Genomic DNA, 23,202 nt, shown 5'->3' on the forward strand with positions numbered 1-23,202 from the left:
ATGCCATCTCCAGGGAAAAACTGAAGTAGGAACAATCAGGACTTAAAAGGGAGACACCAGTGGATAAGAGGGGAGCCAGGGTCTGGCACTAGGTCTCAGAAGCTGGCAGCAACAGTACGCTGAAGACTGGGTCAGGCCTAATAGAGCGACAGCAAGAATCTTGGGAGGGAGCTGGAAAAGAGAGTGAGAAGGATTAGTTATTAGCTTGGTGATTCAGGAGTGCCTCAGAGAGGTGCAGCAGAGAGCCCTCTAATATAATCTTACACCCGCTATCATCATACAAGAATTCTGCATTCCGCTTACCCTTCTGTGACTCTTTAAATGAGGGAAATGAGTATTCTTGTTGTTTACTCTTTATGGCAACAGATCTGGATAGCTACTGTGTACTCGTGTACATTGTCTATCAAGATACTTACATGGCCCCATCACTGTAGTGTGTAGCACTGCTAACTATTTAAAATAGAAATAAATCTCTACCTCATTCTCTCTTTCTTCCTATAGGAGAAGTATCTTGATTAATGTATAAGTTTCTTGTTTGTTTGGGTATGAGTTGGTGTGTTGTGTGTCTATGAGCTTGTGAATGGAGAAATTGAGGGAAAGTTAAACTGAAGAAATTAGTTTAGCACTTGATTCAGAAAGTGTTTGGTTTTGTGATCATTCTGGTGGACAACAGCTTTCAAGGAGAGTCATGGTCGTGGAGGGAGAGGAGGTCTCTCAGATACCTAGGGCCAGTCCCAAGGAGATCATTGGTAACTTCACAGAAAAGAACTAGAAACTTCTTACAGAAAAAATAAAGTCTGGGAAATTTTGAACGCTCTGTGCAAAGATCCCAATTCTTTATATTAAAGAGATTTTTGCACAGTACCAGGGCACAGAAGCATAGAGAAGGCATCACAAATCATATCTCCACTCTGAAATTGAACAGCCCCAGACTGAGCCCAAGGAATAAATATCTGATAAAAAGAAAACTTTTCTTTAACAACTCCAAATGGGGAGGGTGGTGAATTTTTAAGGCAGAAGCAGAAAATACTTTCTAAAATGAGTTTTTGATTAATTTTGTCAGAAACCTTTGGTAAATGGTTATTTTTGAAAGGCTCCTGGCTCTTAATGGTATCACCTCAAAGTGCCGCAGTAAGTATGCGGTAACAATCCACAATGTTTCAAAGACAGCAAAATTTCTTTTTCTGTCTCCTGCAGTGATTTAGAGTCTTCTTTTTAAAACTTAAGAACAATAATAGCCCTTTTGGAATATTTATTGCACAGCAAAACACACCACAGGTTCCAATCCATATGCAGCAGCAGGCAGGTCATTAATACACATTAAGGACCACATGGCTCAACCACTAAGGCCCATGAGACTTTGTAAACAATTGACACTGAATCAAGCTTGAGAGGTGTCCAATTCCCTGCCTGTATTGCAGGTATGCATTTACCAGCTGCCTGTGAAGCTGGAGACATTAAGGATCTTTCACTGATTGGATAACAGTGAAGGTTCTGTGTATTTAAGATCTTGGCGAGACTCAGAAAGGATGTCCCAAGTGAGACCCCATATCAGAACAAAGCTTTCTGTATCAGATAAGGATGATTGGTGCAGTCTCTGAAAAAAGGCAGATCCAGGACCAGTCTGGCACATTGGAAGTTTCCTCACTCTAAAGCCAGTTGGGTAACAGGTGGCATATTACCTGCTTCAGGGCCTTGGAGGCTATGGGCAGAATGGCTTTACAGACAGTAATTATTAACCTTGCTTAGACCTGTACACTGGTGAAAGATAAAAACAGGGAGGGGGATGAAAAGAGGAGGAGTAGAAGCAAACAACTGCAGGAGATGCTCAGGTCTCTCAGCAGAACTTTGAAGAAAAATGGAATACAGACTCAGAGAACTCCTTTTGTGGAAACCCGGCAACATCCCACCCATCTTCCAGTATTCTGGTACCAGCAGCAGGGCAACTTCCACATACAGGGCCTCATCCTACCTCCACTGAAGTCAACAGTAGGACTCTGAGTGCACTTCCCCTGTATAAGAGCCGAATGAAGACAACTGGAGGGTGCTGTGGATGACCGGACAGACATAAATACTGTTATAGGCCACTGTTAATTAGGTAAAAAATTATGAATTTAGCAGTATTGTTAGGAATCACGCTTACAGCAGAATGTGTAAAGGTGGACTTTTGTGTTTAAGTATTTTGATGTCTCTAACAGAGTCCTAGGTTCCACATACAGAGATGCAGAACTTTTTTGGTTACTCATCCTGATACATGGTTCTAGGACCTACCCTGCACAAAGTTGCAGTTATTTTTGCTAAATCACTCTGATGTCAGTTCAGAAGTGTCCTATCAGCTTCAAACAAAGGAGTATAAAAGGAGCTTCCTCAGGTAGAGAGAACTAAGGGCAGGGACAGAGGGGTCCTTCAGGGAAAACAATTCTTTAGGAACAGGAGGAAGTTTAGGTTAAGGCTTATATTTTGTTGTTGTTGTTGTTTCAGATAACAATAAAAGCAACTCTAGGAAAGGATTAAGTCTAGAAAAGACCCACACAGATACATGCATGTACTGCGTTAGGAGCAGGACTGGAATGCCGTCTGCTTATAATGCCCCTTGCAGATCTTTCGGTTGCTATCTGAATGTAAACACTTCAATTCAGGGGACTATCTTGTAGTTTGCCTCTGAACACAATGGGTCTGCAATCCTGACTGGGTCTTGCGTGTGCTACAGCATTACAAATATAATAATGCCCATCAACTCATTCCTTTTAAGACACTAAACATCAGCCATCACATAATGATAAGCCATCCGTTCCTTTGCCAAGGGAATGATCACTGAGAGGGTAATGAATTGGGAGTGCTTTGTCGCAGGTGAGCCTTGAGTGGGCCTGACTGTTATAAAAAGCCAGTCAGCTGAGCTGCAAAGAGGCTAACAGAAGGAGTTTGCCTGGGAGTTCGCCTGGGGAGAGCCCACTGAGGCTTTCATCTTGCAGGCTTCTCTGAGTAATTACTACAGCACCTGAGGAAGGTAGAAGGAAGGTAATATGGATGGTGAGCATTCAGCTGTTGTTACCTGCACAGGATGTACCATATTTGTCTTTCTTCCACAGGACAGAAGCGACTTTGTCTGTATAAAGTGCAACCTGGTTTCCATAATGGAAGAGAAGGTTCAAGGTCTGGAGAAACAAGCATTGACCCTGCGTTGCATAAGAGAAATTGAAGATTTCCTGGACAGACATCAGGATATGCTTCTACGGACACAACATTCCAAAGATTCAGAGCAGGCTGCGCAGTGGGGACAGAAGGACGTGAAGAAATTTGGCAGCATGTGACTTCCAGAAGAAGAAAGGGGAGTGTCCATGTACCAGCAACGCAGATACAGGTAAGCAACTGTTTTCATGTTCTCTCCACAGGTACTAATGCGGCACGTGGACTAGATGATACATCTGAGGGAAGGGAGCAGAAGGAGACTCCGCTGATTGGAAGGCATGATAGTCCTAGGGATAGGGGTTCCACGACCACCGCTCCCAAGAGAAGGAGGCGGGTGGTGGTGTTGGGGACTCGCTCCTCAGGGGGACGGAGTCATTTATCTGCCGCCCTGACCGGGAAAACCAAGAAGTCTTCTGCTTGCCAGGAGCTAGGATTCACGATGTGACAGAGAGACTGCCGAGACTCATCAAGCAGTAGGATCGCTACCCCTTCCTACTTCTCCATGTGGGCACCAATGATACTGCCAAGAATGACCTTGAGCGGATCACTGCAGACTACGTGGCTCTGGGAAGAAGGATAAAGGAGTTTGAGGCGCAAGCATTGTTCTCGTCCATCCTCCCTGTGGAAGGAAAAATCCAGGGTAGAGACGGACGAATTGTGGAAGTCAACGAATGGCTACGCAGGTGGTGTCGGAGAGAAGGCTTTGGATTCTTTGACCATGGGATGGTGTTCCAAGGAGGAGTGCTAGGCAGAGATGGGCTCCACCTAACGAATAGAGGGAAGAGCATCTTCGCAAGCTGGCTGGCTAACGTAGTGAGGAGGGCTTTAAACTAGGTTCACCGGGGGAAGGAGACCAAAGACCTGAGGTAAGTGGGGAAGTGGGATACCGGGAGGAAGCACAAGCAGGAGAGCGCAAGAGGGGAGGGCTCCTGCCTCATACTGAGAAAGCGAGACAATCAGCGAGTTATCTTAAATGCCTATGCACAAATGCAAGAAGCCTGGGAAACAAGGAGGGAGAACTGGAAGTCCTGGCACAGTCAAGGAATTATAATGTGACTGGAATAACAGAGACTTGGTGGGATAACTCACATGACTGGAGTACTGTCATGGATGGATATAAACTGTTCAGGAAGGACAGGCAGGGCAGAAAAGGTGGGGGAGTTGCATTGTATGTCAGAGAGCACTATGACTGCTCAGAGCTCTGGTATGAAACTGCAGAAAAACCTGAGAGTCTCTGGGTTAAGTTTAGAAGTGTGAGCAACAAGGGTGATGTCATGGTGGGAGTCTGCTATAGACCACCAGACCATGGGGATGAGGTGGACAAGGCTTTCTTCCGGCAACTAATGGAAGTTACTAGATTGCAGGCCCTGGTTCTCATGGGAGACTTCAATCACCCTGATATCTGCTGGGAGAGCAATACAGTGGCACACAGACAATCCAAGAAGTTTTTGGAAAGTGTAGGGGACAATTTCCTGGTGCAAGTGCTGGAGGAACCAACTAGGGGCAGAACTCTTCTTGACCTGCTGCTCACAAACAGGGAAGAATTCATAGGGGAAGCAAAAGTGGATGGGAACCAGGGAGGCAGTGACCATGAGATGGTCGAGTTCAGGATCCTGACACAAGGAAGAAAGGAGAGCAGCAGAATACGGACCCTGGACTTTAGAAAAGCAGACTTTGACTCCCTCAGGGACCTGATGGGCAGGATCCCCTGGGAGAATAACATGAGAGGGAAAGGAGTCCAGGAGAGCTGGCTGTATTTTAAAGAATCCTTATTGAGGTTACAGGAACAAACCATCCCGATGTGTAGAAAGAATAGTAAATATGGTAGGCGACCAGCTTGGCCTAAGAGTTAAATCCTTGCTGATCTTAAACACAAAAAAGAAGCTTACAAGAAGTGGAAGATTGGACAAATGACAAGGAAGAGTATAAAAATATTTCTCAGGCATGCAGGAGTGAAATCAGGAAGGCCAAATCACACTTGGAGTTACAGCTAGCAAGAGATGTTAAGAGTATGTTAGCAACAAGAAGAAAATCAAGGGAAGTGTGGGCCCCTTACTGAATGAGGGAGGCAACCTAGTGACAGAGGATGTGGAAAAAGCTAATGTACTCAATGCTTTTTTTGCCTGTCTTCATGAACAAGGTCAACTCCCAGACTACTGCACTGGGCAGCACAGCATGGGAAGGAGGTGACCAGCCCTATGTGGAGAAAGAAGTGGTTCTGGAATATTTAGAAAAGCTGGACAAGCACAAGTCCATGGGGCCGGACACACAGCATCCGAGAGTGCTAAAGATGTTGGCGGATGTGATTGCAGACCCATTGGCCATTATCTTTGAAAACTCATGGCGATCGGGGGAGGTCCCAGACAACTGGAAAAAGGCTAATGTAGTGCCCATCTTTAAAAAAGGGAAGGAGGAGGATCCTGGGAACTACAGGCCAGTCAGCCTCACCTCAGTCCCTGGAAAAATCATGGAGCAGGTCCTCAAGGAATCAATTCTGAAGCACTTAGAGGAGAGGAAAGTGATCAGGAACAGTCAGCATGGATTCACCAAGGGCAGGTCATGCCTGACTAATCTAATTGCCTTCTAGGATGAGATAACTGGCTCTGTGGATGAGGGGAAAGCAGTGGACATGTTATTCCTTGACTTTAGCAAAGCTTTTGATACGGTCTCCCACAGTATTCTTGCCAGCAAGTTAAAGAAGTATGCTCTGCATGAATGGACTATAAGGTGGATAGAAAGCTGGCTAGATTGTCGTGCTCAACAGGTAGTGATCAGTGGCTCCATGTCTAGTTGGCAGCCGGTATCAAGCTGAGTGCCCCAGGGGTCGGTCTTGGGGCCGGTTTTGTTCAATATCTTCATTAATGATCTGGAGGATGGCGGGGACTGCACCCTCAGCAAGTTTGCAGATGACACTAAACTGGGAGGAGTGGTAGATACGCTGGAGGGTAGGGATAGGATACAGAGGGAACTAGACAAATTAGAGGATTGGGCCAAAAGAAACCTGATGAGGTTCAACAAGGACAAGTGCAGAGTCCTGCACTTAGGAAGGAAGAATCCAATGCACCGCTACAGACTAGGGATCGAATGGCTAGGCAGCAGTTCTGCAGAAAAGGACCTAGGGGTTACAGTGGATGAGAAGCTGGATATGAGTCAACAGTGTACCCTTGTTGCCAAGAAGGCTAATGGCATTTTGGGATGTATAAGTAGGGGCATTGCCAGCAGATCGAGGGATGTGATCATTCCCCTCTATTTGACATTGGCGAGGCCTCATCTGGAGTACTGTGTCCAGTTTTGGGCCCCACACTACAAGAAGGATGTGGAAAAATTGGAAAGCGTCCAGCGGAGGGCAATAAAAATGATTAGGGGACTGGAACACATGACTTATGAGGAGAGGCTGAGGGAACTGGGATTGTTTAGTCTGCAGAAGAGAATAATGAGGGGGGATTTGATAACTGCTTTCAGCTACCTGAAAGGGGGTTCCAAAGAGGATGGATCTAGACTGTTCTCAGTGGTAGCAGATGACAGAACAAGGAGTAATGGTCTCAAGTTGCAGTGGGGGAGGTTTAGGTTGGATATTAGGAAAAACTTTTTCACTAGGAGGTTGGTGAAGCACTGGAATGCGTTACCTAGGGAGGTGGTGGAATCTCCTTCCTTTGAGGTTTTTAAGGTCAGGCTCGACAAAGCCCTGGCTGGGACGATTTAGTTGGGCATTGGTCCTGCTTTGAGCAGGGGTTTGGACTAGGTGACCTCCTGAGGTCCCTTCCAACCCTGATATTCTATGATTCTATGGTTCTATGCTTTTAGAAATCAGACAATATAGAACAGTACCAGATTTATAATTCCAACGAATTATCAGTAAATATTGGAGTGAAAAATCAGAGGTGTTTGCCTCTTCACTTTTACAAGAAATGCTAATACAAAGAGTGGATATGGTTCCAAACCTGAGAATAGTTATCAAGTACCAACTGCTGTAAATGGAACATGTTTCCATGGGGATATCTACACTGAAATTAAAAACCCACGGCTGGCCCGTACCAGCTGAATTGTGCTTGTGGGGCTCAGGCTAAGGGACTGTTTAACTGCTGTGTAGACATTCAGGCTCGGACCCTGCGAGGTAGGAGAGTCCCAGAGCTCAGGCTACAGCCCTAGTCCAAACGCAATTAAACAGCCCCTTAGCCAGAGCCTGAGTCAGCAAGCACAGGCCAGCTGTGGGTGGGTGTCTGTCTGTAGTGTAGACATACTTTATATGTTATAGAGGCAACTTGTGTTCTGCTATAGTTCAGGGTATGTCAGAGTTTTCATTGTAGAGGTTTATAAACAGGCATTTGAAGTCACTTTGGGAGGAAATTTGGTACAGAGGTTGTCAGCCCAGATGCAATATTTTCCTTACAAAAGAATACTTAAAATTGATTCAGCCATTTTTGATTTAAAGATTGGAAAAAGTATAAAACTGTCAGAGTTCCAGACACTTTATTTACCAAGCTCTAAAGTGAAAATAGAGAAGAAGTACCTTATACAGTGGATGAATCCGAATAGCTCCATTAACATTGAGGCTTTGATTTAACCCGTGAAATAAGAGTAATTCTCAGTTACTCACTGAGGTTATGGCTCCATATTGTGGTAGCACTTAAACATTTTCCTGGCTTGAAAATCTGTTTTCCAGTTCTGACAATATTCTCCATTATATGCACAGGAAATCTCTCTCAAACCAGCAGAAATACTTTGCGTGTGCTTTCTGTCGCTCAGCACATATGGTACGTACTCCCACAGTTCTGAGACCCTGTGGGTCGCCTCGTAGAGCTTCCTATTGCTTAAGCGTGGCACAGCTGGTGCTCCCTGCCTCAGTTTCCTTCCTTGAGGTGGGTCTCCTCAGCCTTCCACACATTGGTCAGTTAGGAAATGTAGTCTGGCCCTCCAGCCAAGTCACAAACAAACTTAACCCCTTCTGGGGTAAGAAAAGGCCCAAACAAAAAGGTTCTTCCTCCCTTGTGGGCTTTTCTTCAGCTTGACCTGCGAGCCCCTGTTCCTGGCACCTCTGGGCTCCCTTTCTACCCTTCCCCTGCTCCAGTATAGAACATTCAGCCTCCTGGGCTACTTCACCTGAAGTAGTGTTCTCAGCCCCTGTTGAGCATCCTTCCCTGTCCATGATAGAGCACTAGCCCCCAGGCTGGTTCCTTTGGAGTACCCAACTTCCTGCAGATCCTGACTCAGGTCTTCGGTAGGAGCCCAATTTGCTCCCTGTGATTCCTGCCCAAACTGAGCTATTTCAGCTCTTTTATGAGGACCAGCTGTTCATTAGCCTATCACCTGACCCCCTTAGTCCCATCCCCTCAGCCTGGGAAGGAACTAATTATTTATGACTGGGGGAGGCAGGCTGGCCCCATCTCCCCTTAAAGGGGACAGTTACACCATGACATCCTGCAATACCTAATCCCAGTGGGACCTCATGCTTTGCCACAAGTCTTCTACTCACTTTGTGACAGCATTATTGATACCCACAGTGAATCAAACTTGGCAGCTGTTAATGTAATAATAATCTACTGAATTTTTGATGGGATGGGCAAAACACCCAGCAAGACACTCTCGCTGTGGTGTCATTTACACACGACTCCTGCCAGAGTCCCAAGAAATCCAGCAAGAGAGAATCAGTATGAAACTAGACTGCAGCATGGAGAGAATACAAACGTGAAACAGTGAGGAACAACAGACAGGATCTAAAACGTATTTTTGGTGGGGAACTGCCCCTCCAAAATCAGTAGCATTTATGCCCTTTATATTAGGCACTGAATATATCTTGGAGTACATAGTGGTGTGTGGCAATACGAAGGATTTATTGACGTGAGTTTGCAATGACCACATTACTCATCAGTGGCAAAGCCACAAGTCAATTATTCCGAACAGATGTCAATAAAGCCTTCATGTCCACACCACACCCTTCTCTACTTTGCCAATGCTGGTTGTTTCACAGAAAACCAATTTTAAAAATGTTTTTAAATGGTCTTCTGACTATTTTTTGTACTTCTGGTTTGGAAATCCAGTTTGCTTCAGTACTATGGGTTTAACTGTACAAAATGAAAGAGGAAAACTACTGCTAATAAATTTTAATAGACCTCTTAAGAAATATGCCATGTCGATTTACTATAAATCAGAGTGATGAGATTTTAATGTTTGATATCGCAATCCCAGCCAAAGTTAGAATTAAAGGTCCTGGTTCTCCTTTCACTTTCCTCGGTGCAAATCAGGAGTAACTCCATTGACCTCAGTGGAGATACACCAGTGGACAAGAGGAGGGAATCAGCATATTACTTGCAGCTGGGATTCCAAGCTCCCCAATGTTATGAAACAAGTGTTTTTAGCTCAAACAGTTCATGCAGTATTAGACATTTAAAAAGGTCACTCATCCAAAAATTGAATATAATATGTCCTGCACCTGCTCCTATCTGACTCAGCCTCCTACCATATATTGGAAGAAAGAAGGAAAATGTTCTAGTGGCAGGGTGTTGTTATATATACAAACAACTAGGGCTGTCAAATTATTAAAAAAATAATCACAATTAATCGTGAGATAAAAATAGTTGCAATTAATCACAGTTTTAATCACACTATTAAACAATAATAGAATACCAATTAAAATTTATTGTAATTTTTTGGATGTTTCCCACATTTCCAAATATATTGATTTAAATTACAACACAGAATGGAAAGTGTGCAGTGCTCACTTTATATTATTATAGTTGATTACAAATATTTGCACTGTAAAAAGATAAGCAAAAGAAATAGTATTTTTCAGTTCACCTCCTACAAGTACTGTAGTGCAATCTCTTTATTGTGAAAGTACAACTTACCAATGTAGATTTTTTTTAATATAACTGCACTTAAAAAAAATAATGTAAAAATTTAGAGCCTATAAGTTTAAGCATGATGGGGCATATGAATGTTTAGCATATCTGGCATGTAAATAACTTGCAACGCCGGCTACAACAGTGCCATGCGAACACCTGTTCTCACTTTCAGGTGGCACTGTAAATAAGAACTGGGCAGCATTATCAGCCGTGAATGTAAACAAACTTGTTTGTCTTAGCAATTGGTTGAACAAGAAATTGGAATGAGCGAACTTGTATGAGGTGAATTGAAAAATAAGATTTCTTTTGTTTATCTTTTTTACAGTGCGATTAATCACAACTATTTTTTAATCTAGTTAATTTTTTTTGCATTAATCACATGCATGAATTGTGATTAATTGACAGCCCTACAAACAACTGGTGGAAGTTGTTTGTAGTGGCTCAGAGATTTGGAATATTGGAAGAAGACCCAGTAGAGATGGAATAGTGGGCTAAGTGCAGGGGATGAAGTCAAAAGGTCAAAGTAAATTAAACTTATTCCATGGTTGCAGAAGCAGAAATAAAGGAAAATAACCTCATGGTTACCAAGATCCCATAAAACACAGAGTGTGAGAGTACAATATCATACTTAGGTCAGCTGAGACCTCAGTCATGCTTTGTCATGAGCCCACATTGTTATGCTGCCCCAGGAGCTACAGCCTGGGAGGGAGATTGTTCCCCTGCACTTCTGGAGAGAGAGTGAATAGTAATATGTCTATACTTGATACAATGCAGCCCACCTACATGGGGGTGGGGGGAATAGTGGCTTTGTCCTAATGCACTGTTACCCATGATGCAAATGGCCACTGTGGGTTTGCAAGGAGGTACGCCTTTATTGCACTGCATTAGCTAAGTCACAATTTGGCCCTAAATGAATTATTCACAATGAATAATTTATTTGACAAAATCAGCTTCTCTCTCTATTCCTGAAATGTTCATGAGCATATTGCAGTTTCCTCAGACTGATGCTTTATTCTAAATTAATCAGTACTTTTTTCATCCATTCTTTTTGGCTGCATACAGTTCACCGCAAGCAATTAATTCTCAATATTTGAAACACGATCCGTGCTGGCTGGTTGTGATTGCTCACATAAAACACCTGGTTTTATATCTGTTCCCCAATTATAAGAGTTACACACATCCAATCTGGTTTCATTCATTACAACAGCGATTTTCAACCTGTGGTCTGCAGACCGGTGGGGGTCCGCAGACTACGTCTAAGATAGCCAAAGGGGGCCACACCTCCATTTGAAATTTTGTAGGGGTTTACAAATGAAACAAGGTTGAAAACCACTACATTAGAATATAAAATTTGACCTCTCAAACTCTTTCCATACAAGTGTCACAATGACAGTATCAGATGTTTCCATATACTAGAATTTCAAACAACAGCCAACCCATTGAATAGAAGGGAACTCCCAGATTTCTACTGGCATATAAGCACTTGTTTCTAGCCTTGATATTCTACTAGATCTTGTTCTTCAAAGCTTTCCATTATCAAAGACTGAATATTGACCAAACCCATATATTTCTGGGGGGAAATTCCATATTTGGGGAAAGATCTAAATTTGGGTGACAAGGGTAAAGTCCTGGACCCATTGAAATCAATGGCAAAATTCCCCTTGATTTCAATGAGGCAAGAATTTTCCCTGTGGTGTCTGAAGCCAATCAATACAATAACAATTATAACAACAGCTCCTCAGCACCTCTTGAGCCTGATTCTACAAGGTGCCAAGCAGTTCCTGAAGGGTTTGAGAGCCATTGATGCCCAGACTGGTGACCTCGTCACTGACCCATGCTGCTTCCTTCATGAAGCTAATGCCAGGAAAAGGTGCACAGCACCTCTCGGAAGATGGTCAGCATCTTACAGGATCTGGCCCATGTGTGGGTATCCAGCACACAACCATGGGCTAAATATTCTTTGCCTGTGGGCCTAAAACAATGACCTCCCTCTCTGAAAACTGAAACTTAAAGAGCACTTTTAATTCTGCATAAGAGAAAGCTAGTGATCCAAATATACAGCAGGCAATAGCACTCCATGGAATGTATGTACACTACACACCCACACAGCTGAGATGGGTTTGTCAAGTATGAAGCTTAAGAGGAACTCCAAAGACTTTAAAAAGATGAAAACAAAAACAAATTATTTAAGTTCCTAAATTTAACTAAGTAGCTACTATTAGAGTCCTACAGCTTGTATTTCTTTTTTTTTTAAATCTTTTTATACCAGATATTGTGATGTGATATATGGCTGGGACAAGTCCAATAATTCTGACTGACACAAGTGGTCTCACTAAAGACTATCGAACTACTTATAATGAGTAAGATTACTCCCATAAGTAAGTATTGCTGAATTAAGTCCTTGAATTGTGTTGGAGTATTTTATGTTTTCCAAAAGACTATAAATAAGAAGTTTAAGAGGTATCCTAATCGGTAATCTAGCATTGTCCATGTGCAGACTAATGAAGACAGTTTCAAACAAAACAATGCATTGCAAAATTAATTTCTTCCTTGCTTATATGCCAATACCTCCATTCAGAGTTCTGTATTTCTCCTGGAAAAGCTGAGGAGATCACTATCAGAGTAAAACGGCATAGAGAACTCCATCCCCCACAAATTCTCAGGTGACAAAGATTCCACTAGCAGCAGAAATACAGAAGTTTGAACCCAGGTATTAGCAGGCAGTAAAACCTTCCTGTTCACATATGGATATGGACTTCCGATTCTGATCTAAATGACAAGAGAGTAAATCAGCGTTGACTCCTCAAGTGCCCTCAGTCATCCCGGAGGTGATGGAATTCAGGACCAGGGTACTACCTAGGGCACACTGCTGCATTTATAACAGGTTGTAGGCCAGATCCTCAGCGGTGGCAGCACAGCAGCCCTTTGCACTCCTCTGAGCATGGAGCATTCTGCTCAGAGGCTGGAGCTAAGACACACAGTAGAGCAACCTAAAGGCTACTCAAATCTGCGTTAGCTACCAATAGCCACACCTCATTTCCCCTGGCAATGCCCCCTAAACAGGCAACCACTGAGCATCCCCCTACCACAGGGGAATCATTTGGAGGCTGGAGCCTCTGGGCACAGCAGCTATTATATTGCTACAATGCACAAAGAAGCATTAAGTGTTTTTTTATTTTAATTTTAGGAATGAAATGTAATCGCATTGGTACAGCAGCCATTACCACCATCATGACTGCTGCAGAGATGACAGTTTAAAACAGTTTTGTGATACTGTGAAAATCAGATGTTTAAATTTGATGCTAGTTGATAGAAACAGTAAAAGCTTTAGATTTGAAAACCACAGGCTGTTTCCATGTATGCTTTAACTGTAACATTCAAATGTAAGGGGAAATGACAAAGGAAATACACTACCCTAAAACAGAGTCTCTGAAAGGTAAAATGTAACAACACAAGAATCAAAAGAAGCTATTCAGCTCACTATATTGCCAGAGGCATGAAGAGCGCCTTGCTCAGACTAGCAATTTCTATTTTTAAACTTGCAGTTGTTTCCGTGTCATGGCATCAGGGGCTTTCAGCAGACGCACCAGTGACTGGAAACATTCCTTCAGTAATTCATGAGTGATAAATCTCAGGCTCAAAGCATCCCTGATTTAGTTGGGTTCTTTTTCATAACATGCTACAATTAAAAGGGGACCTTGTCCACAAAAATAATGTTATTAAAAATGCAGTTAGGTCAGTGAAGGGAAAAGATCAGAAAGACTATAAATCACTACTGTGGGCTGTAACAGTTTTAAAGCCTTCATGGGCAAGTCCTCCCACCATATCAAGTCCACAGAGCTGGGTTTGGTGCAGAGGAGACATTCAAAGAGAGCAATGGAAGAGGAATCGTTCCTCACTCCCAGGCTGCACAGCAGTAGGAGTGCTACTCCACGGTCAGTCCTGGTGAGACCCTTTCTACAGAAGACGATATGGCTGGTGGATCTGTGTTTTCGCAGACGCTATTCCCACTCCTCATCCAGGTCCTGCATCTCCCCTGGCCACAAAATCCCTCATTGTGAGGGAGCTCACACAGAGCGTGGCTTCAGAGCATGCATACTGTGTGGATTCCTGTTGGGGTTCCAAGAATACCCTTACCTGGCACAGCAGAAGGCCTCTAAGCTCTGTTGCACCTGGGACCCTCCATGGATGTGGAGGAGAGGATTTTGCCCTTAATTGTTATTAAGCTGTTTTGAGACTTTGAGATTCATTTTATTTCAATGGTGTTTTGTGATCCAATGTAGCTCACAAATTAACAAGTTCCCAGCAACATCCTTGTGGTGTCCCACGATAGAGGTGCTGCTCAGAACGTGCCAAACCATCAGATTGTAGGTTTCACCATTTCACTTTGTAATATGCAATAAAGTGTAGGTCAATGGATCAAAATGTACCAATTAGTTCACAATGATCTCATTACCAAGTGAATGAATTGTATCAACATATCTAAAGCTATAACACTGATTGAAGAAAGCCAACATTTGGTTTCAAAAACAGATTATGTTATTTATAAAGATTTGTGGGCAGAAAAGAAGAAGCACAACTCATCTGTCAAGAGAACAACTGAGAAATGTTTATTTCCTCCAAGGCATAATGACAGAAACCAGGAGGAATATTGTTTAAAACTAACAAGGAAGATCATTCACCCTATACATATCTAAAGACCTGGATAGGAAACACAGGCATATTTCATTACATGGTAATGATTTGATGAAGTGGGCATTCACCCACGAAAGTTTATGCTCCAATACGTCTGTTAGTCTATAAGGTGCCACAGGACTCTTTGCCGCTTAGTTTATGCTTCATCTTACCTTTCCCTGAAAATACATACAAAGCTCCTTACAAAGGTCCATGTGAATTATTCAAAGGATGAGACCTCTCAGATATATTATGTATGGTAAATATCTTAGGACCCACACAAGAAACCTTCAGTTTGTTCCTGTGTTTCCTTTGTTGATCTTTTTGTTCTGCCTGTGCAGAGAAATTAAAACATACAGACCACCCCTTTCTCCCTCTGGTTGTTCCATTACCATTTCCTGGCTAACCCTTCTGAATTCTCTTGGGTTTTAACCTCTACTTTCTCTCCCAAGAGACCAAACATCACCAGAACAGTCAGTCCACTGGTCAAGACCTTGTATCTGAAGCTGATAAAAAATGTTATTTGAATACCAGTGGAAGATTCAGATGATCTATTACTGATCAGGAACCTCATCAACAGATTTCTGTCATGTACGTACCTGCCCCTCTACTATCCACTTGGAGATGGAGGTTTTCCCGTCAGACCCAGGCCGGAACTGAAGCGTGGCAGAACGAGGACTGATGTTAGAAATAACCAGATTAAATGGTGCACCAGGGAGTTCTGTAGAAATTAAAACAAATGAAAAAGGGTAGAAATACTTTGGGATTTAGAGTACAAGTATGCAGATCAATAAGTAGACATTCAATATTTCAGCAAGTAGTACAGTATATCACTTATAATAGAGCAAATACTTTAATTTTCTACACAGGCATATATAATTATATTATTTATCCTGCACCATATGTATGCATGGCATTTTACAGACTAATAAAATGACATATCCCTGTCTTGAGGGATCTAGATTAACATCACACCATAAAGGCTACATACGAAAAAGAGGCATGGTCTGGTGGTTAAAATGGTCCGGAAACATGGGCTCCATTCCCAGTTCTGCTAGTGAATTGCTGTGTGACCTCAAGTAAATCACTTAAACTCTCTGTGCTTCAGTTCCCCATCTATAAAATGGAGATAATATTTACCAACCTCATAAGATGTATAGAGGCTTAATATATAAATGATAGTAAGAGACTCTGAGATCCTGGTGTCTGGCTGTTAGGCCTTGGTCACTTGCTCAGGGTCTAACTGATCACCATATTTGGGGTCAGGAAGAAATATTCCCTGGGTCAGATTGGCAGAGATCCTGTGGGTTTTTTGCCTCTCTCTGCACTGTAGAACATAGGGCACTTTCTGTTTTGAACTAGAGTAAATCAAGATTTGAGGAGAAGAGTTTGAGTTTTTCAGTAACTCAGTAACTCAGCCAGAGGCTATGGGCCTATTACAGGAGTGGGTGGTCAGACTAGATGATCATAATGGTCCCTTCTAGCCTTAAGGTCTATGAGTCTATGAGATGGAAGGTTCTTGGAATAGGGATTTCTGAGAACCTACCTAGTTAGCAGGTGTTAGAACTCTGCAGAGAAATGTTGACCAGTATCTGCTGACTCAGTGTGGCAGATCAGGTTTGTTAACTACATGCTGGAAATAAGTTAGGTGGGAGTGAATCTTTAGGCAGAAGAAATGGGGGTATAGGACAGAAAAGTCTCTGCAGAGAAATCCCATGATCAGCCAAGCTTAAGCAGAAAGCTTAGGCTGAACTACACCTCTACCCCAATATAACGCTGTCCTCGGGAGCCAAAAAATCTTACCGCGTTATAGGTGAAACCGCGTTATATCGAACTTTGATCCACCGGAGCACGCAGCCCCGCCGCCCCCCCCCCCCCCCCCCCAGAGTGCTGCTTTACCGCTTTATATCCGAATTTGTGTTATATCAGGTCACGTTATATTGGGGTAGAGTTGTACATGTGTTTTGATGTTGGTATTTGAGTTATCAACAAAGTCAGACCCCAAGAATGTGGTAAAATTAGACCAAATACATTTTTTTGTAGATTGTATTCTAAGCAGCATAGAAACTCCAACTGCACTACCAAACTACTAAGTATTATTATTATAATTAGTAATCATTCATAATGTTGTACTATGTAAAAAACTGCAAAATTAAAACAGGAGACTTTTATGGCATGCGTTGTGAGGATACAGGAACACACAGCATTTCTTGACTCATATTTCATATTCACAGGAAGCATGATTGGTAAATGACCTTGCCAAAATGGGACAAAATGTACTGGTATATATTTGTAGGAGTGGCAAGAAGGCAAACTGCACTGAACTAGTCTAAACGTACTGACACATCTACATCAGAATGCACAAAAGGAGTTAGGCCATGCACTGCTCTAGAGGAAATGAAAATCTTAGGTAACACCAGAGAGAGACCTGACACCTCAGAGTAAATAGCCAAGCTGATTTAGATTTTCAAAGCAGATCTAAGTCAAACAGTGTTACTGCATTTGAGACCTCCTCCTCTGAATCTCATCTTGAAAGGTAGCTGTACATTGCCACTCCCATTTTAGCAGTCCCACTATTGCAACTTAAGCTCTAGGATGCAGAACTACTTCTTCTACAAGATCTCTCGCATGCCAACACTTCCCACTTTTGTAAATATTTTTTTATTTGCATCACACAAATATCTTACAGTCCAAGTGCACTGCAGTTCTAACCCTTACAAAGAGAAAAATCTTTCTTCATTTTTAAAAAGCATCTAAATTCCCTCCCCCCCAAAGTTGTGGTTTATTTGGATTTTTTTAATAACGATCACTGCTTGCCCCATCTCTTATGTTACTTTATAAATGCAGAAAGATTCTATAATAAGTATCTATTTTATTACCATTCCCTCTCATTCGTCCATCCCTTCTATACGTCTTTAATTATGTCGTACTGTGTCTCCATCGTTAAAAATAAAAGAATTATTATTACTGTACTCAGGAAACCAGTGTTTCCTGGAAACGGCTGCACATGGGAGTCAGTATACTTTGGGTCATTCTCTGTAGTTTTACCAACCTGGAGGCACTCCAGAGGAAATGGTAGAGGAGGTGACCAACCCAGTGCCTTTTGCAGTCATAGCCGCCACCTCAATAGTATAGGTGGTGAGAGACGACAGCCCAGTGATTTTGTATTCAAGGGTTGTGTTGGCTAGAGTGCAAGCCAGACGAGATTCATTCCTGCTGTACACCTCCCAGGAGATTTGGTAGCCTAGAAAACAATTACACAAAAGTCAAGGAGTTGTAACAATGGTGTGTTCTTTGCCTTCCTATCCATGATAATCCAGACGTTCACACTGTGGTGGAGCACTTGCTGCTGGTGGGCTTGGAGAGTTAGCTGGTCATGTTGCTGGCTCTCCTGCAGCATGAATACCTTTGTACAGAAAGGAAAACGCACTTAATGCATTAAGGCCAATTAAAAATACATACTTTTCCAATACTACTTTTCCACATGAGCAATTATGGTGGCGGCCACTGGGATATCATGTGACCATGAAATTCCAAAGGGGAAGGGAGGTGGTTTACATGGAAGAGCCTTCTATCAGTATGTAGCATACACAATAAAAAGGTTGAGGAACCCCAGCAATAATCTTTCTCCGAAGGGTGGGATTTCAATTTATGAACTCTAAAAAATGAATAGGAAGAGACACTGAAAAAGTCAAACTCTTCTCACCAGCAAGTAGTTGGAAACTTCAGTGAAAAATCTATGCACAGCTACCAGGAGGACTCCTTTCCTAGGCTGAGGATCTAGAAATACTTACAAATCAGGTGATAATGATCTTGCAGGAAAAACCTCTACTCCCCATAGCTTCCTGCTGCACACACTTTTTAGCAAGGTGAATCATTATCCTGTCCTTTAAAAACCTAGTGTAGCCAACCTATCATCCTAATCCCTACAAAGCCTGACCCTCCACCTCATTCTTCTATTGGAACCAGCCTGTTAAATCTTTCCTGTCTAATCTCTTTTATATCCATTTGCCTTCCAGGAACTTTCAAAAGTTTCTACAGCCTGATTTGTTCAATTTTGTCTCTGAATGTGTTTGTTCTCTTCCTCGTTCTCCTTGCTTGCTCTGCCCGTTCCTACTCCTATGGCAACTTTATTCTCCCCTGAGGACATTTGAACCTTACTGTGTCAGCCCCTGTGATTTGGCTCAGGGCAAAAATTACATGCAGCTCTCAAAATCAAAGGAAATGGATGTGATTAAAACGAGTATTAGAAAGGAACCTCTCTGACTGTACTGGGAACACACTGCAAGGGAAAACCAGGCCTTCCAACCACATGCCTTCCTCAATGTCTCCCAGTGCTGACTGAACTCAGACAACTCACATTGCTTTCAGCAATAACATCATAAGTGATTAATACGTACAAGTTGAAATAACAAAATGTCCAGTGATTTTAATCAGAAGTGTTTACTTCAGAGAAGCAACATGATCTAGCAAATTAGATACTGGAGAGGGAACCAGGAATTCCTGAATGCTAATCCTAGATCAGCGACTTAAACACTCAGTGCCTGAGTTTCCCCCATCAGTAAAATGGGAATGATAATAATCAACTTACATCTCAGAGGTGTTGTGGGGTTTCATTAACGTACATGAAGCAAGCAGTATTATCTCCCAGAGAGATCATACTTTGTGTAGCACAGATAGTTATTGAAAAAAATCATTAAGAGCAGTAGTGAGTGGGTGAGGTTCTGTGGCTGGCAATGTGCAGCTGGTCAGACTAGACAATCATGATTGTCCCTTCTGACCTTAAAGTCTATGAGTCTATGAGGATGCAGACTTTGAACAAGGGGTTATTGACGTATTAATAAACAGTGAAGGTCACAGAAACACAGAGTAAGAGCAAGGCTCTCCCCACTCTTTGCTGCCCAGTGATGGGGTTATGGGCAGAACTCATGGGGAACTTCTTCATCCGTTGCACACCTCAGAGGAGGGCACTCTGCTGCTCCAAATAGACCAGTATGGTGGGTGCGGGGTTGGGAGGTGAACCAACAAAACCGCAACTATGCAGAATCCTGTGACTCAAAACCGCTGCGTGGCCTACACAATCAGTAGCTACTCTTAGCCCAGAAGCTGCCAAAGGCAGTTCACAGCTGGGGTAGTGGTCAGAGAGGAGTTGTACTGCAGCCCTGCAATCTGCCCATGATCTGTGGAGAGGGCTGATATTTTCTCCATTCCTGCTTAGCATCCTGATTATTGAGGCTGTGTGTGGGGAAGGGGGAATTTCACCCATAATGCACAAACAAAATAAAATGTTTGAAGATGTTTTTAAACTAAACGATAAATAAGGGATTTGCAATGTTTTTCCTATCCATCTGTGACAATATCCTGTCCTAAGTTAAACAATGTGAACTTTCCTCTGCTGATGTAGTATGTTTAGGAGAAGCTTTGGCTAATCACCAAATTTTGAGGATTCACCTCTGTACATATTGTGGGGTGCCCATCACTACTCCAAAGCTGTACTGCATGTGGAAAGAGATCCAGTTTTGCTGCATATTGGGCAAGTATTATTGATGGTTTTATTTACTGAAAAAAGAGTCACCAGGAAAAATACACCCAGACGTATCATTTACAATGCCAATCTAGAGCAAAAGCAGAGGCAGCATTTACTGTGGATATTTCAATTCCAATAATAAAACAATTAGAGTCTATCCATATAAAAACACAAACCAAAATGCGCGCACACACACACAAATGAAGCCTAGTGAAATCAGGCAAGATAAACAAACAAACAAACACAGCAATGAAGGAAAGGAACTCCAAAAAACAGTATCCAAAAGACATAGCATTTAAGCACCAGTGACTGACAGATGGGCAGAACTTTGGGACACGCGGCTGGAAAAAATGCCCTCTTTGTTTTACAGACATAATCTATGTCAGGGATGTGTGCAGTGGAGTCCAGTGGGGCTGGGCAGCAATGGTTTCATCTGGTTTGAGTGTAAGCAAGAAGACAAAAGGTAACACAGAGTCTTCCTTATGCTTTGGAACTAAGCCTTCTCCCTAAACTGCTGTCTAACCAAAACTAACGACCAGAGGTGTTGCAGAAATAATTTTCTGTTGATCTGGAGTAAATTCTCTACAAGAGACCAGTACATCCAATCACAAACTGTCCATCTACATCCAGGCTCTCATAAATCAGAGTTTACTGAAGGAGAGAGGAAGATACTGAAATTTACAATGAGAGCTATGGGCAGTTTAGCAGAGCAGGCTGGCTGCCTGCCTTGCTATGCCCCCTGTGTTTTCCTCTCATTCCAGGCACCAGAATTAAAAAGGAGCCATAGTAAATGATATCAATGAGCAGAAGTGATGAAGCAGTGGCTTTCTAAGCACTCTTAGATCTCCAAGCAGCACTGTGTAAAAGCCTTGAGCCATTCAGGGAAATTAATGGTTTTGCCATCCCTTTCTCCCAGCCTTAACACAATGTACACCACTAAAAGGGGAAGTTATAAACCTTGGCTGCCATGTTTTTTCCTGCCTGTATTTCCTCATAAACAACAGCGCTTTTTTTTAGTTCTTTTCTTCTAAAACAATTTACCCTGTGTATGAAACAGCCCATCATCTCGCTCCATCAGGTTTCCAAATCATTCTGGGAGATGGCAGCTTGTTTCCAGCAGAGCAGTTCTGGAGCTGCAAATGTATTGTGATCTGCTATGCAGAGGGCAGATTGCTAAGTGCAGTGTTAATTTGGGGGGAATTGTCAAAGCAACACTGAAACCATTCAATAGTAATAATAATATCTTATATTTGTATAGCATCTTTCACCCCAAAGGAACCCAGAATGCTTTACAAACTTCACATGTTAGCATGTTATGCTAGATATTACAGTGATGGCAGCAACAGAAATGACAGGCTAAATCAGATTAGTAAACATACAGCCAGGAATCACTCCCCTATCCCCAAACCAAAATGTACTCACCTCTGGGATAGAATAGGGCAGCTGTTTGAAATAATCCACAATATCACAGAAGCATTTATGACAGGAACTAAAGAAGAATCTCATATCCACTTCAAAGTACTGGAGCAATTAGATAAACTGAACATAGCTACTCAAACTGGCAAAAGTGCCTGACCCTTATGAGACATGAGGAAATTATAGTTGAAAATGATATGGCTAATGTGTTTCTTTACACATTTTATTTTTATACTTCACTTGAATTCATGTATACAACTGAATATATGTAACTGGTAAATATTGGAGAATATATTTATCTTTAAAGTTTAGCCTCAAAGAATGTTATGGTCCAAAATTTTCAAATCTGGGTGCTTAAAGTTAAGCATCTAAACCCATATTTAGTTTTCTAAATAAGTGCCCTTCTATTAAGATGTGCTGAGACCCTACAGCTAGGGTTGCCAACTTTCTAATTGCACAAAACCGAACACCCCTCCCTGCCCCTTCCCCAAGGCCCGACTCCCGCTCACTCCATCTGTTACTCCATCTGTCTCCTCCCTCTGTCACTAGCTCTCCCCCACCCTCACTCACATTCACTGGGCTGGGACAGGGGACTAGGGTGCGGGAGGGGCTGAGGGCTCTGGGGTGGGGCCAGGCTCTGGGGTGGGGCCGGAGATGAGGGGGGTTCAGGATGTGGGAGAGGGCTCTGGGCTGGGGCAGGGTGTTGGGGTGCAGGAAGGGTGAGGGCTCTGGGCTGGGGCCATGGGCTCTGGGGTGGGGCCAGGGATGAGGGGTTTGGGGAGAAGGAGGGGCTGGGGTAGGGTGTTGGGGGGGGTGCAGGCTCCAGGAGGGAGTTTGGGTGTGGGAGGAGACTCCAGGCTGGGGTAGGGGGTTGGGATGTGGCAGAGGGTGTGGGGTCCTGGCGGTGCTTACCGTGGATCCCGGGAAGTGGCCACCAGGTCCCTGCAGCCCCTAGATGCAAGAGCGGCCAGGGAGGCTCTGCGTGCTGCCCTCATGCCCACAGGTGCTGCCCCCACAGCTCCCATCGCTCGCAGCCAATGGGAGCCGTGGAGCTGACCCTCAGGGCGGGGGCAGTGCAAAGAGCCTCCCTGGCTGCCCATGCGTCGAGGGGCTGCAGGGACATGGCGGCCGCTTCCGGGAGCTACCAGGAACTAGGGCAGGCAAGGAGCCTGCCTTAGCCCCGGGCTCCCGCTGTGCCACCAACCCGACTTTTAATGGACCTGTCAGCAGTGCTGACCAGAGCCGCCAGGGTCCTTTTTTTGACCGAGTATTTCAGCTGAAAACGGGACGTGTGTCAAACCTACCTACAGTTCCCAATGATTTCAGTGGGAGCTGATTGCACTTAGCAGCTCTGAATACCAGGCCACTTATTTGGGTGTTTAAATATGGACTCAGGTGCCTAATTTTAGGCACCCAGGTTTGAAGATTTTGGCCAGATTTATCCAACGGTTACAGATCTGCTTTCTGCAACCATCAGTTTTTGCCCCAAGACCACTGAGATCAAGGCATGATTTCTCTGAGCAAAACTTCAGAAGAGCTACCTCTATTCAGAGC

The 23,202-nt window shown here is 43.3% G+C and overlaps 1 protein-coding gene across 4 annotated transcripts in view; it reads right to left on the reverse strand.

The window, feature by feature from the left end:
* SDK1 (sidekick cell adhesion molecule 1) overlaps positions 1-23,202 on the reverse strand; it is a 646,825-nt gene that overhangs the window by 117,541 nt on the left and 506,082 nt on the right. For all 4 annotated transcript variants that reach the window (XM_073361955.1, XM_073361954.1, XM_073361952.1 and 1 more), the window contains 2 exons: positions 17,758-17,949; positions 15,305-15,426 (listed from right to left, as the gene is read on the reverse strand). In XM_073361955.1, coding sequence (XP_073218056.1) covers positions 15,305-15,426; positions 17,758-17,949 — 314 coding nt within the window. The remainder of the gene's footprint in view (positions 1-15,304; positions 15,427-17,757; positions 17,950-23,202) is intronic.

This window comes from Lepidochelys kempii, chromosome 10 (genome assembly GCF_965140265.1).
Source record: "Lepidochelys kempii isolate rLepKem1 chromosome 10, rLepKem1.hap2, whole genome shotgun sequence".
Lineage (NCBI taxonomy): Eukaryota > Metazoa > Chordata > Testudines > Cheloniidae > Lepidochelys > Lepidochelys kempii.